This window comes from Engystomops pustulosus, chromosome 8 (genome assembly GCF_040894005.1).
Source record: "Engystomops pustulosus chromosome 8, aEngPut4.maternal, whole genome shotgun sequence".
NCBI classification, from domain to species: domain Eukaryota; kingdom Metazoa; phylum Chordata; class Amphibia; order Anura; family Leptodactylidae; genus Engystomops; species Engystomops pustulosus.
The window spans coordinates 90,115,060-90,130,506 of NC_092418.1; the positions used below are offsets into that span (position 1 = coordinate 90,115,060).

A 15,447-nucleotide genomic window follows, 5' to 3' on the forward strand; every position below is an offset into this window, starting at 1 on the left:
TAAGACAGCTGTAAAGCTATACTTGGGACTGCACTTCTCTGCCAGTGATTTTGTTGTTTCTACACTTTCCTGTATTTGAGGCCTGTCCTCTACAACTGTTGCCTAAACTATGAATTAATTTCCTGATAGTTCTTAAAATTCCCTGCTTTCTGTGTTAATTTAGGTCATGAGACACTTTCTGAAGCTGTTTGACAATGTGGCTGATCTGAAATTTGAAGATGAAGATTATGAGTGCAAAATTGCTGTGGGAATGTATAGTAGAGAAGGGGAGTTTGTATATTTTAACAAACCGTGTGTGTGTTCAGGCCAGGTAATAATAATGATGTTGTTCAATTCTTTATAAATGTCTACGTCTCTGATGAATTAACAAACTTAAAGCGTAAAAATCATTTGAGATGCTTTTTACATTGTGTGCGGGGGATGTGGTGAACATTTTTCGACCATTGGTTTGCTATTGTCGAATGATACTTTTCTGAAAATACAGGAAAAAAATGTTGGACATTCAGCATATTTTATATTCATGCAGATTTATTCCCTAGTGTAAAAATACTGATTCTCATAATTTTTACAAGGCTGAGAGCTGGCTAAAGCTTCTGGAAGAGACCATGAAGTCAACAGTTCAGCAGGAAATCATGGAAGCCGTGGCGGCCTACGAGGATAAGCTCCGGGATCAGTGGCTCTTTGATTACTCTGCACAGGTTTCACTTACTGCCAGTCAAATATGGTGGGCGACTGATGTGGAAATTGTCTTTCAAAGGCTGGAAGAAGGGTTTGAAAATGCCCTGAAAGATTACAATCGCAAGCAGGTAAAATTTTCTGAATGTACTCTGCTTCAAATTGCCAATAGCTGCTAATACCATTTAATAGTGTAGCTTTCAGATGTCAGTAGTCTAAGGTCTACTTCCAACCATCGTTGTGATGTCCGTCACCAAGTTCCGTTATTTTCAATATCTGACACCAGTATTTTTGCAATTAAAAACTCAATGCATTGTGAATGGAAAATTGGAATTGTTGGTGAACTGATGGTAAATGAAAGGGCTTCCGTTTACCATCAGTTCAAGGTGTCCATAATCCTAGTCCAGAACAGAATAGACCAAGGCCCCTTTCACACTTGCGTTTTTCACGTTCATGTTCTGCGCATGCTTTTGACGCGCTTAACTTGCATTGCACTCTGACCCATTGTAATCAATGGGGGTCATTTACTAAGGGCCCGAATCACGTTTTTCCATTTGGGTTACCCGATATTACCGTTTTGCGCCGATTTTCCCTGAATTGCCCAGGTTTTTGGCGCACACGATTGGATAGTGGCACGTCGGCGCCGGCATGCACGCAATGGAAATCAGGGGGCATGGCCGTCGCTTGACACGCACTTACCTGCACCCAGCAATGGATCCTGAACTCCAGTGCACTCCGACGGACTTCAACACTGCAGCGACACTTGGTGGACATCGGGCGCACTACCTTAGTGAATCGCCGGAAGACCTGAATCCTCCACAGAGAACGCACCGCTGGATCGCGAATGGACCAGGTAAGTAAATCTGCCCCAATGTTTTTTTCAGACTTGCATTCTTTTTCATGCACACACGTGTGTTTCTTTTAACGTGCGTTTAAATCTCTACTTTTGCAAGTCACGCGTTTGAAAAACCCACCATACAAGTCTATGGAGATGCATCAAAAACGCATTGCACTCTGAGACACATGCAAGTCCAATGCAAGTGCAATGCGTTTTTCACTGATCACTTGCCACAGAAAAGATAGAGCTCAGTCCTGAGTCTTTTTCATGCACGTTATCTGTGTGTGACAAACGCATTGAAAATGCATTGGAAACACCAAAAGAACATTCATGAAAAACTGAGACACTGAACAAAATCTGACTGAAAACTGATTGAACTGTGATGAAAAATGTTAGTTTTTCACTGATCAAACCCTGATCGCACCATGATCAGACTCTGACGTGATCTGCAACGCAAGTGTGAAAGAGGCCTTAAGGTCACCACTAGTGTTGGTGTGAATGTAGCCTAACTTGTATACGTATAAATACTTTCTAGATATTATGTGACCTGTAAGATTCATTTTGAGCTGCAGTCTCTATCTCTAGACCACTAGGAATATTGGTTGAAAAACAAAAAAGATACACTTACTTACCTTCTGGTCACTACTTCCTGGTTGCAACGCAACACAAAAGAAACCAATCCAGACTGGGTCAGGTCACCGTTTTGGCAGTAGTTGGATCTGCAGTGTTTTTTTTTTAACCCTCCCCTAACCCTTACCCTATTGGATAACCCCTTGACCATTTTATTAAGTCATTCACTGTCATGTGTGCTAGACTGATGGTGATGATATTATTACATAAGCCACATAATCATGCTCTCCGGCCATGAGATAACCGCACAACCAGTTTCTAACATTACAACCCCATAGTCTTCTAATGGGTACTTTCCGTCTGTGGTGCAGTCTATGGACAGAAGTGCTCACAGGCCACAAATAATGGCACACGACCTGTTGTTTTGCCACAAGATGCATGCATTTGTGTCCATGAGGCCTAACCAGAAGTAACCATGTAGAAAAATACAAATCGTATGGGTTTTTGATTATAGTTTCTAAAGAACAGTCCAAAATGTGTTAGTAGCCCTTTGATAAGCTGTGACCCCACAAAGATGCTATTAGGAAACCCCCGGAAACTCTGGGGAAACTAGTATAATACTTTTTATATTCTGAACCACTAGATTACTACAGATTACATTACAAGGTGGCCAGCTGGACCCATAAATGAACACATTTTGGCATTTTCCTAGAGATATCTAAGGGATAAAACTGGTGATGATAATAACTTCATCCCAAAGACAAACACATAGTAATTAGTACATGTCATGTTACCACATGAAACTTACCTTGGCGGTCAGATTGTTCAGAATTAAATGAATATTTCATGGGATCAGTAAAATCAATCAAATGAAAATCTTTCTCCTTTTCTAATTTTTCTAGTGCCATAATGTAATTGTAATACAAGTTGGATCCCGAATACGAGTGCTGTAGCCCTTTCCCAAGATATTGTAGAATAACTACACTGCATTGATGTATTCCAACTAATGGAGTCAAATAATATATATTTGCATAGCACAGCAAGGGATTATGGGCAATGGCATGCAAATTACCCCACATCCCACACCACTTTTTAAGTGGCAACCATTTTTAAAAGCATTAACTTCATACCTTAACATGGGAAAATGAATCAAAATTAGTCCCTCTGACCTTAGAAAAAAAAAAAAAGTCAAAATAAAAGTTCTCAGGTCTAAAGCCCCCCAAATAAGTATAATTATTTACACACCCATTAAATGACTTTTTTTTTCTTAAAGCGAAAGGCGTCGCTTAATGGCCCCAGTTTTTTCGTAAAGTTGTTTTGTTTTGATGGCGGAACAACAATGCATGTCTTGTCTATACATTTCACCAGATGCATTTAGCACTTTACGCATGACAGATTTTTATTTTACAGAGTTTAATATCTCATCTGAATATAATTATTTGCAGATTGCTCAGCTGAATGCCCTTATAAACATGCTGTTAGGGGAACTTACCCCCGGGGTGCGTCAGAAGATCATGACAATATGCACAATTGATGTTCATGCGAGAGATGTGGTAGCCAAGCTTATTGCACAGAAGGTAATTTAATGCAGAGCAATTACCCTAATGCATTTTTAAAAGCATGAAATAAAGAATAATTTCATTTGTTGAAAAGCTCGCCCCTGCCTATGTGTAAAAGTGACAGAATGTTTTGATGTAGTAATTTTTTTTTTTTATCGTTATAGTCATACATTCACGTTTAGACAATTACACTTATGACTTAAGGAATTGCCAAATTTTCAAAAGGGAAAAAAATAGAGTGTCTAAATGTTTAAGGATTATGCTGATAATTGGTTCTGGAACTTTTAACATGACAGCCGGATTCACTTTTTTTTTTTTTTTGGAGCCTTCACATTGTAAACAATTGAGATTTTCGGATTATCGGGTGATACATGTGGGAAGGAAAGATAAAGAAAAATCTTTGAATTTTATATTTATTTGCTGATACAATATATTATAAAATTATAAGGACTAGACAAAACATATGAATGACCTAGGGTCCAGCTGGGGGCAGAAACGTGGTGAAAATGGAGAATTGACTTAATCTGATTTGTACTGACCTGTAAACTTTAAAAAGGTAATTCCTTTAAGGCCCCTTTCACATAAAAGTATGCTCACCAAGATTACAATCCGGGTGCAGCATATGTTTGGCTGGAGAAGGGAAGGGGGTGAGTGCCCCTCACCCCTCCTCTCTCCGTAGGGCGTACCTACGGCAAAAGACAAGCAAGCTCTATCTTTTTCCCAGCGGTGGCACAGTACGGTGACACACGTTGTGCTTACTGTACTATATAATTCAGAATATAGCAATTGTATGCTAGCTGCCATTCCTACAGCTACTATACAGCCACATACTCCATATACTCTCCAGTAGTAAATGCGTGGCAGTGGTCGGGACATTATAGCTAGACAATGTAAACAAATAGAGGCCGATAGTGATGGGTGGTTGCAGAAGAACGGGAGGGCCGGAGGAGGTGGTATAAGTATTTTATTGTCTTTTGAGCATGCATTGGGCCCATCAACCAAAGGGGCCCATATCAGCTTCAACACAGAAAGCAGTTAGTGATGAAGATGGTATGCAAAACATTACATACATGACATTTATCATAGAACATGTGTATCAATAATCCATTTACTACAGCATTCTTTTTTTTTTTTGCATTATTTCTAATTGGTGTATATTATTCCCATGGTGTGGCTTAGTAATGTAACAGTTTATACTTTTTCTGTTTATTATCTCAGCACTGATACCGTATGTGACAATATACATCGCTGTGTATATTAGCTCTGTTGTGTGGCATCACCGTGTGCATTATCTCTGTACTGTGACATCGCTGTGTATATTGGGGCTTCTTGGGGACTGTGCACCTTTTTCGGGTCTAAATCTGCTTGCACAGGTATTTAAGAAGTGTCTGCGCTGGAATAGTGTCGCGATCCTTTTGAGGCACAGCTGCGCTGGCTTATATGTGACATAATTTAGGGGACGTGCCGTTGGACAGTCAGGACATTGTGTCGCAAGCCCAAGTACTTACATACACCACTTAAAAAATGGTGAACTCTGTCGGACCTGAGTGGGGAAGCGAAACATTCATGATTTCAGGCGCACGATCTTAGGGAATCGCCACAAGCTGCATTATAGACGGAGAATGCACTTTTAGTGAACTTGAGTGACCTTGCAAGTAAATGTGCCCCTTTATCTCAGTACAGAGACCTCACAGTGTGTATTAGCTCTGTACTGTGAGATGCACTGTCTCTAATCTACCAGTTCTGTGACATTACTGTATCTTTACCCTTGCACTGTGATATTACTGTGTTAATCACCCATCTTCTGTCACATAGGGGCACATTTACTTACCCGGTCCAGTCGCGATCCAGCGGCGGGTTCTCCGGCGCTGCTTCGGGTTCTGCCGGGATTCACTAAGGTCCGTGCGCCGATATTCACCAGGTGTCGCTGCTGTGCCGAGGTCCGCCGGAGTTCACCTGCTTTTTTCTGGTGTATGTGAGTGCTTGATCTTGCGACACAAATGGCTTTTTAAATTCCGCGTTTTCTCCGAATCCTTAGGGTTGTCCGGTGACCACGCCCCCGATTTCTGTCGCGTGAAAGTCGGCGCGATTGCGCCAAAAATCGATCGCGTGCACCACAATCCAGTGAACTACAGCGCAAAGTGGAAATATTTGGGAAAAACCCGACGGATTCGCGGCTGCGGACCCTTAGTAAATGTGCCCCATAGTGTGTATTTTTCCTGTATTGTGGCATTGCTGTGTGCATTTACCTGCACTGTGACATCACTGTTTCTCCTATCCTTGTACTGTGTCACCACTGTGTCCATAATACATGTACTATGACTTCACTGTCTATGTAATTTGTGTTATGTGATATATTTGTGTTTATTTTTCTACTGTGATATAATTGTAGTTATTATTTATGTACTGTGTGTATTATCTGTGTATTGTGACACCACTATTTGTATTGCCTCTGTACTCTGACACCATTGTGTGTATTATAACTGTTTTGTGACATCACTGTGTGTATTATTGCTGTTCTGTGATATCATTGTCTGTATTATCCCTGTACTTTGACATCACTTTGTGTATTATCTCTGTACTGTGACATCACTGTGTGTATTATCCCTGTACTGTGACATCACTGCGTGTATTATCCCTATACTGTGACATCACTGTGTGTATTATCCCTATACTGTGACATCACAGTGTGTATTATCTCTGTACTGTGACATTAATGTGTGTATTATCCCTTTACTTTGACATCACTGTGTGTATTATCTCTGTACTGTGACATCACTGTGTGTATTATCCCTATACTGTGACATCACAGTGTGTATTATCCCTATACTGTGACATCACAGTGTGTATTATCCCTATACTGTGACATCACTGTGTGTATTATCCCTATACTGTGACATCACAGTGTGTATTATCTCTGTACTGTGACATCACTGTGTGTATTATCTCTGTACTGTGACGTCAATGTGTTTATTATCTCTACCTGTACTGTGACATCACTCTGTGTAATATCCCTGTACGGTAATGTCACTGTTTGTATTCTCCCTGTACTGTGACATCACTGTTTATATTCTCCCTGTACTGTGACATCACTGTGTGCATTACCCCTGTACTGTGACACCACTGTGTGTATTTACCTTTTACTGTGACATCACTGTGTGTATTATCTCTGAATTGTCTATTATAACCAATGTCTTTTAGTGTTATGATTTAGTGGGGGTCCTATTCCAAGTTTTGCTATGAGCAGATAAGGGAATGTAGACACCATATGGCAGCCTTTTACCTTAAGATCAAAAGTATCTGGTAATGTACCAGATGTACCGGGCCTGAACCCTTCTTTTGTTTAGGGCCATAAGCCTTAAAGGTGCAGCCAGTATAATGTGAACAGTGACCTGTTCATCAATACCTCTAATAATTCTGCGCAGATCACATCCTTGGTTTCGATACTTGGGAGTTTTCTCCTCATGAAGCATTCCTTATCTATTATTTTCCATACTCTTTGACTTTCTGGCCCAGTTACAGAAGCTCAAATATAATAACCCAGATCATCACAGTTCACAAAGGCGAGCGGCGATGTTTTGCGGTGTTAAACACTTGAATGCTGCGTGTAAATAAGAGATAATACTTGTCCTTTTATTTCTAAATATCAAGGATTATCTGCATTTATTTTAACAGCCCCGAGCTGGCACTGCACAAAGGCCTCCATTTTTTTCTTGGCAGCCGGCAAATGTCGTCATATTTTCAAACTTCGCTGTCATGACATGAAGGCCAAGCCGAAGACAGCGCCGCAATGAGCATTATGTGCTAATGTCTTTACCACTGATCCATGTTAAGTGATGCTGAGCTGACATTTTCAGTGGATACTGTAGATAAAATATGCTTCATGAAATTCCAGGAAACATTTGGCTTCATGTAGAAAAGCGGAAGACTTTCCCATCATATCTTATTTATGCGCTTTCGTATTTCCAGACCAAATTAATAGAATTAAGACAATTTTGTCATCATGACATGTAAAAGTTGTACATGATGTCCTACCAAGTACCAACCCTGACCATCCTACCCTTGGATCATATAAGACATAAGATTTTTTAACATTATGGGTAAATATCAACATAAACTTTCAAAGTTATTAGTGGGTTTGGACAACAGTTAATCGTCTCCTCCCTTTTTACCCCAATATACAAGCACAATGGGCCCCACCGGGGATGTATGTATTCTCAAGAGGGACAACTATACTCCTGGCTAATAGTCAGACCAGAGTGTGGCGTCCTGCTTTTGGCAGCCCCGCCTAACCCGGACATGTTGCTTGATAGGCTGCAGAGCAGCCAATTAGGCTGATTTATGCCCCAAGCAACTAGAGATGGCTGTGATTGGCTATGTGTGTCCACCAAGTGTCCACCTGGCCAATCACAGCCTAGTTGCCTAGTTGCTAGGGGCATAAATCTGCCAGACTAGCTGGTCTGTAGCCCATCAGGCAACATCTCCAGGTTAGGCAGAGTTACCCAACGGAGAAGACCAAAGTTCAGGTTTGCTCATTTCTACTGCCTAATATTCTTGTCGACATTTAACATTTCTGACCATTCTTTTCTAGCCATCTAGTGTCTAATTAAGACACTTTCATACTTATTAGATGATTCGGCACTCCTGCTGAAAATTAGAGTATATAGATGTCCAGTAGAGGGGAATTTGTAAGGATTGATAAACCTTCTTTTTAATATTTAGGAAAACCTAAATTGTTATAACTGTCTTAACTTTTGTATTTTAAAGGACATCTACCACCAGGGTAAAGGATTATAAACCAAGCACACTGACGTCCTGGTGTGTGCCCCCTTTGGCAGATTCCACTCTTCTTTAAGCTTTCTATGCCCTTGTTTTTAAGAAAAAAGGCTTTAAAAATTATGCAAATGAGCTTCAGTTGCTCCAAGCTCGGTTAACTGCTATGGAGCCCGGACCCCCCAGGCTCATTTCCATAATTTTAAAAGCCTTTTTTTGTAAAAACAAGCGAATCAGAATCTAAAGGAAGAATGGATCCTGTCAGAGGTGGGCACACGCCAGTATGTCAGTGTGCTTGGTTTACAATCATTGGTCCTGGTCGGAGATTTCCTTTAAAGGGTCTTTCCAGGAACGCAATTAGAGGTGCATAAATAGGAAACTGTACTGCTTAGTACAGATTCACTATGGGGCAGATCAGGAGACTTTTGGTTTTACCAAACACTGGGGATCCCAGCAATCTGGTTTTTGTTTATCAATGTAATAGTATGGCTAAAAGAACTAGCTGGAACTAGCAACATCAGTAGAACCTTTTTGTGGTTTTAACCTTCATTCATGCTTATTTTTCAGGTCTCTAATGGCCAAGCATTTACATGGCTGTCACAGCTGCGGCATAGATGGGCTGAAGAAGCAAAACAGTGCTTTGTCAATATATGTGATGCTCAATTCCATTATTCCTATGAATATCTTGGCAACACTCCTCGTCTAGTGATAACACCACTGACGGACAGGTTCTTGACACCTACTACTAATATGACATATTATGTTAATAAGCTTGTATACTGTATTTTGTCATTTTTACTAGTTTTGGCATTATATTCCCATTGTTAGACATTCATGCTTATCATAGATGGTTGAGGCCTTTTACCATATTTTAAAAATTGAATTCAGTAAGATTCTAGAAAAATTTTTCCAGGTCACTGTATATTAAGACAATGTTTACAGTACTCTTCTGTAACATAGTGTACCACTATCAAACTGGGGAAGATAACACAGAATTCACCAATAGGTCATGTCACTACAGGTAGAAAACAATGGGTCATCTCCAAGGTACAGGTTCTAATGGATAACGTGGCTGCTGTAAATGAAGTATCTGGTTAGTATTACCAACTACAGACACTTCCAGACATAGGGTATTTGGCAATTCGGCTACTAGAGATGAAGGTCCAAGAGGCCCTAAACTGTAGCATGACTGTAGAATTAAACTTGGAAGCCCACTAGTTCTTCTGGCCGATCTGGTACGCATAGCTCTCTTCATTCCCCTCTACATGAATGGAGGAAGTGATGCATTAATGTGGCCACCTCTTCATTAATTATTTAATATGACATAAGGTAGGACATATAAATGAGTCTTAAACATAGGCCTCATACACACAACCAATGTTTTTGGCCTTGAGCTAGTTACAAAAATTGAGGCTAACTCACAGCCCCATAGATGTCTATTGTGCATGTTCACGGTGCGGTGCATGCACTGTGGCTCAACCGTGCCTGTTCTACAAAGCTACGACAGGTCCTATTCCTGTCTGTCTTTGTATCACTGGCAGCTACTTCCTATGGTCAGCTGTGGGGTGAGTGCTGCCAATGTTAGACAGGCTACATGGCTTGTTGCTAGTGGCCCATAAAATGCACACGTTCATACAAATGAGGTGCTGTATCTTTTAACAAATGTTATCCACAGTATGTGTGTGCATGAGGAGGATCACTAGCTCTGGTTGTTACATAAGATTCTGCATTTTTTATTTTAACACTTTTGCCCTCTGCAGGTTCTATCACAAATTTTTAGTTGTCCCTGAGTTGGTGAATGGAGACTTGCTGCTACGATGTCTACCATACACTGCATATAGATAGTGGGAGGAGAATCTCTATCATAACTCTCTCATTCACTCTCTTATTAATTTATGCAAAGATGGTTAAAAAGTTAGTATGCATCTAAATAAATTATACAGTAAAGTACTTTTATTTCTTATTACAGATGCTATATCACATTGACCCAGTCTCTTCACCTAGCTATGAGTGGTGCCCTCTCAGGTCCTGCAGGCACAGGAAAGACTGAAACTACCAAAGATCTAGGCCGTGCTCTTGGCATAATGGTCTATGTGTTCAACTGCTCTGAACAAATGGACTATAAGGTATGAAATAAGAAAGATCACCTTGCATACAATGTACATGTAAAAAATACTTTTTCAACCACAAAAATAATGAACACAACAAAGTAAATTCATTGGACACGACTGTAGTCAACGGGCATTGTTGGTGTCCACTAGGGCACCCTTTGAACACAACAATGTGAACTTAGCCAAACCTTTATCCTCATCTCTGGTGTGGTTCTAATTGTCCTTTGTGTTTTCAATGTTACTAAAGTACTTATTTGGTTTTTTAGTCTTTAGGTAACATCTATAAAGGTCTATGTCAGACGGGTGTCTGGGGCTGCTTTGACGAGTTTAACCGTATATCGGTTGAAGTGTTATCAGTAATTGCTGTACAAGTCAAGACAATCCAAGATGCCATCCGAAACAATAAAAAAAGGTATAGATAGAACTTCATGTTTGATAGTTTTCATGTTCCTTACATTCACTAATAGAGGAAACTCTACAAGGCACCGGATGCTAGGTAACTAATATCTAATATATTGTCAATTTTGCGGGGGGGCTAGAGGGACACCAAGACATTATATGAAAATGAGTTTTTGGCATGTTTTACAGGTTTCACTTTCTGGGAGAAACAATTGAGCTGAAAAATACAGTTGGGATTTTCATTACTCTCAATCCAGGATACGCTGGTAGAGCAGAACTTCCAGAAAATGTCAAAGCTCTTTTTCGGTAAATGCTTTGATTATTCTGTTTTTTGTATGAAGATGGTATAAGTAGCATTATTCTTACTACTCCATTTTTAGCAATACATTTAGTATATTTTACTGCTTTTTCAATCCACTTTCTTCAAAACTTTGCCACAATGTGATGGTGTCTTCCGCTAGATTTTTGCTACAGTTCTTCTACTATACTTTGACAGCAGAATAAGGACATCTTTGTACTAATATTCTTGCAATTTTGCTTTCTCCTTATAGTCCATGTGCCATGGTCATTCCAGATTTCGAACTAATATGTGAAATAATGTTGGTGGCGGAAGGATTTATTGATGCTCGGATGCTGTCTAGAAAATTCATCAGTCTGTATACTCTCTGCCGCCAACTTCTCTCCAAACAGGTAAGAACAAAATGAATTTGTCTGAGGTTTAATTTTCTCTGGGCAAAAACTAAACATTAAGACTTTGAAGAAAGATAAGTATCTTATAGTTATTGTCACTGTTTGTGGTGTTATTTTATCAATATTGTTGCAGGATCATTACGATTGGGGTCTAAGAGCAATAAAGTCTGTGTTAGTGGTGGCCGGATCCCTAAAGAGGGAGGACAGAAGCCGACCTGAAGACCAGGTACTGGTGAGATACTGAGTGGAAGCTGCATTAGGTTCGGGAGGGATGTGTGAGGGCTAGTGATGGAGAGGAGCAGGTCATCTGCAAAGAGCCTTACTTTATAAGTATCCTGTGTGGTTTTAAAGCCCTGTATATCAGGGTTGGCCCGTATGGCTGCCGCTATAAGTTCCATAGCCAGAGCAAATAGGGCTGTGGATTGTAGACTTTTTATAGTAAGCGGCTTATAAGCCATCGCCCGGTGGCTTATCAGCTGCTTACTATAAAACATTCCTCCCCGTCCTCCGATAACATATCCGCATTTACTGTAATACCCTCCTTCAGCGCAAACAAATGCCCCAAGACTTCTATTTAGCCCATTTAGCTTTACCCAACTTGAGGTGTTTGATTTTCTCTACAATTTCTTCATCAGTGACTAGAAATGTAAGGGTTTCTGCAGCTAATGCTGGCAGGGGGGCTAAGTGTAACATGTTCAGGAAGCTACCCTGTGTGGGTTGATGGAGTATATAAGGTTTGATATACAATTAAAATGCTTTGTAGATACGTTCAGGGTGGGAGGTCGCTTCTTTTGCAGATTATTTGTAAATAGAAGCTCATGAACTGTAAACAAAGGCTGGAGGGAGTTTCTGTAGTGTGTGGCTGAGCTCTGCTGCTGGGGATAAGCTGCTCTTCACAAGAGCTCAGTGTTGCTTCTCAGTCTATGTCACCTTCAGGGTGGACTGTTTTTGCACCTAAATGAAAAAGTTGCTAATGATGAATGAGTAGTAGGCGCAGCAAAACATCTGGATTGATAAATGAGGAAAAATAGTTATTTTATCTGCTGGGCTAGTTTGGTGTTTAGGTGCAAAACAGGCACAAAAACTACAAAGAAAAACGAGTGATACATCTGTCCCAAATATATAATAGATGAAAAGATAGATAGATAGGATATTTATTTAATACAACAAAACATTTGCAAGGTGATCCATTGTGCACAAGAAACAGCTTGAGACTAACAAGCCATATGTGTCCTAATTGTCCGAGGACGACTTCCTCATAACATTTGTTCATTTTATGCCTCATGTTATGCTGTGCTATCCTTGCATATCATTATGGTGTTGTTCCTTCTTCTTAGGTTTTGATGAGAGCCCTCAGGGACTTCAATCTTCCTAAGATAGTAACCAACGATGTTACAATCTTTCTGGGTCTCATCTGTGACTTGTTCCCGTTACTGGAAGTGCCCAGGAAGAGAGACGTGAAGTTAGAACAGATGGTCCGCCAGTCCATTGCCGAGCTGCACCTGCAGCCGGAGGAGAACTTTATTCTTAAGGTGGAAATAATGACTTTCTGCTTAGTGTATTGTACACTGCAAATGGCTGCCGGATAGCGATAATGATCACTGTTGTTTAATGTATAGTGTGTTTAGCATCTGGCTAATGCTTTTAATAGCTGAGGCAATAAATAAAATCTTCACACCACCTTTTACCATTTGCAGTGAATGACCTGTTAATATATTACATTGCTTAGGGAGAGCCTTCTATCATTTTACTTGTTTAATTAGAATAGAGAATTTTAAATGATTCAGGTCATTACTACCTACAGAAGAAAAATCTCATTCAGAAATATTATGAAATAATGTGAAATATTACTCTCTGTACCTGCTGTCACGTTGCTGATTTTTTTTTTGCCTGTTTTGGCTCAGATCTCCCAGTTGGAAGAGCTGCTAGAGGTCCGGCATTCTGTTTTTGTGGTTGGGAATGCGGGAACAGGGAAGAGCACGGTACATGGAAAATATTACTAATATTATACAGATGAAATGTGGCAAGAGTTACATAAATGATAAATAGATAATAGATCTGAAAAAGGATAATTTATATAATTTTATATCTTCTATCTATCATCTATTATCTATCTATCATTATGATTCATCTATCTATCTATCATTTATGTATCTATTATCTATGTAGCTATCTATCGTCTATCATTCATTCTGTTTAACATTTATCTATCTATTATCAATTATCATTCTATTATCTATTATCTATCATTCGTCTATCTATCTATTTATCTGTCTACTATTATTTATCTATCATCTATCTATTATCGATTTAAATATTCAAATAGTTCTATCTTGAAACTATGAGGGGGATTTACAGGTATCACAGCTTATTTGCCTGATGTACAAGCCATGACTTATTCGCAATTCCTGGCGTACAGTCGGGCTATGCAGTGGGCTGGCATGGGGCAGGGCATGCCTTGCACCTACTCATTAGCTATAGCTTGCGACAGGTTCGGGCTCAGGGCCAAACCTGGTGTGGAACTGAACCAGGCACACAGCAATTTTGCCCATGACACCAGATATCTATGACAAGGCCGGAGACTCCAGATAGATCCATTGGGTGCTGGGGTTCGGGTTATAATGCCACATATGACATATGACACATTCCTCTCTATCTTTACATGCATGTATAGTTAGGGATTTGATCTTTCTGCCTCTTGTATTGCAGTTGAATGCAATTGGGTAATATAACCTGACAAACGATAACATAAACCCTTTTTATATACTAATGTCCAAGTGGACATAAAAGTTGCATTTCAATGGTGTATTTATGATATATCCACCGGATATACAGTACCATGCGGGTTCCACATATTTTTGTAGACCGGCCTTCTGTATTGTGGAAACCAAGAATTTAGAAAGGGCCACACATGACTGGATGCATGAATTTCATTGTAGTGGAGTTAGTTACTGCTGGACAGATTTATCATAAATGTCTATGATGAGCATACCTCTTTACACCAGGGGTACACTGCATCTTTTTGTATCAATATACTGTACATTGATTGGGTTATCTGAGTTGAGTTTGAGTTGCTTGCAAGTTTCCATTCCATACCATGATTTATTTGATTATGATATCTGTTCTGAATCCTCCCACAATCTTTCCTCCTTTTAAGAAACTTTAAGTTTATGATATTTTGAAGCACTTGATCTATCCATTAATAATCTGATTTGATTACATCTGATCTGATTTGTATTAGTATATCCATGTCTTCCACAGATCCTGAAGACTTTACACAGGACATATTACAACATGAAGCTAAAGCCCATCTGGCACGATATCAACCCGAAAGCTGTGACTACTGATGAGCTCTTTGGGTTTCTCCATCCTTCAACCAGAGAATGGAAAGATGGTAATTATTATAAGAGTATGCCCAACAGCTGGGATAGTCTGGGATAGACATCTTCAGAATTCTTTGTATTTTCAGGACTATTTTCCTTTACAATGCGAGAGCTCTTCATCAGTCCCCATGATGGCCCAAAGTGGATTGTCCTGGATGGAGATATTGATCCAATGTGGATTGAATCACTGAATACTGTCATGGATGATAACAAGGTTTGTGAATCCTTATGTTGATAATAAAGTCATTGATATGTGCCTATGTTTGCCGTAGTGTTGTGAGCAGAAGCCTGAACTGCTAAAGACTGGAACCAGGTTCTCTTTGGGTTTAGAGGACGGTTCAAAGTTGCAATATGGAGGCCTAGTAGAGGGTACTTCAATTCTGTATTTACTGTGAAGTGAAACACTTCTTAACATTTGGCGTGATGATAAGGGGGGGCCATTCCATATG

The 15,447-nt window shown here is 39.8% G+C and overlaps 1 protein-coding gene across 1 annotated transcript in view; it reads left to right on the forward strand.

Annotated features, from left to right (window-relative positions):
• LOC140075597 (dynein axonemal heavy chain 11-like) overlaps positions 1-15,447 on the forward strand; it is a 222,770-nt gene that overhangs the window by 56,199 nt on the left and 151,124 nt on the right. The window contains exons 18-30 of the mRNA XM_072121698.1: positions 164-310; positions 573-806; positions 3,529-3,660; positions 8,983-9,143; positions 10,385-10,541; positions 10,793-10,938; positions 11,115-11,231; positions 11,477-11,615; positions 11,749-11,841; positions 12,953-13,147; positions 13,520-13,597; positions 14,877-15,009; positions 15,085-15,212. Of these exons, the coding sequence (XP_071977799.1) occupies positions 164-310; positions 573-806; positions 3,529-3,660; positions 8,983-9,143; positions 10,385-10,541; positions 10,793-10,938; positions 11,115-11,231; positions 11,477-11,615; positions 11,749-11,841; positions 12,953-13,147; positions 13,520-13,597; positions 14,877-15,009; positions 15,085-15,212 (1,860 nt within the window). The remainder of the gene's footprint in view (positions 1-163; positions 311-572; positions 807-3,528; positions 3,661-8,982; positions 9,144-10,384; positions 10,542-10,792; positions 10,939-11,114; positions 11,232-11,476; positions 11,616-11,748; positions 11,842-12,952; positions 13,148-13,519; positions 13,598-14,876; positions 15,010-15,084; positions 15,213-15,447) is intronic.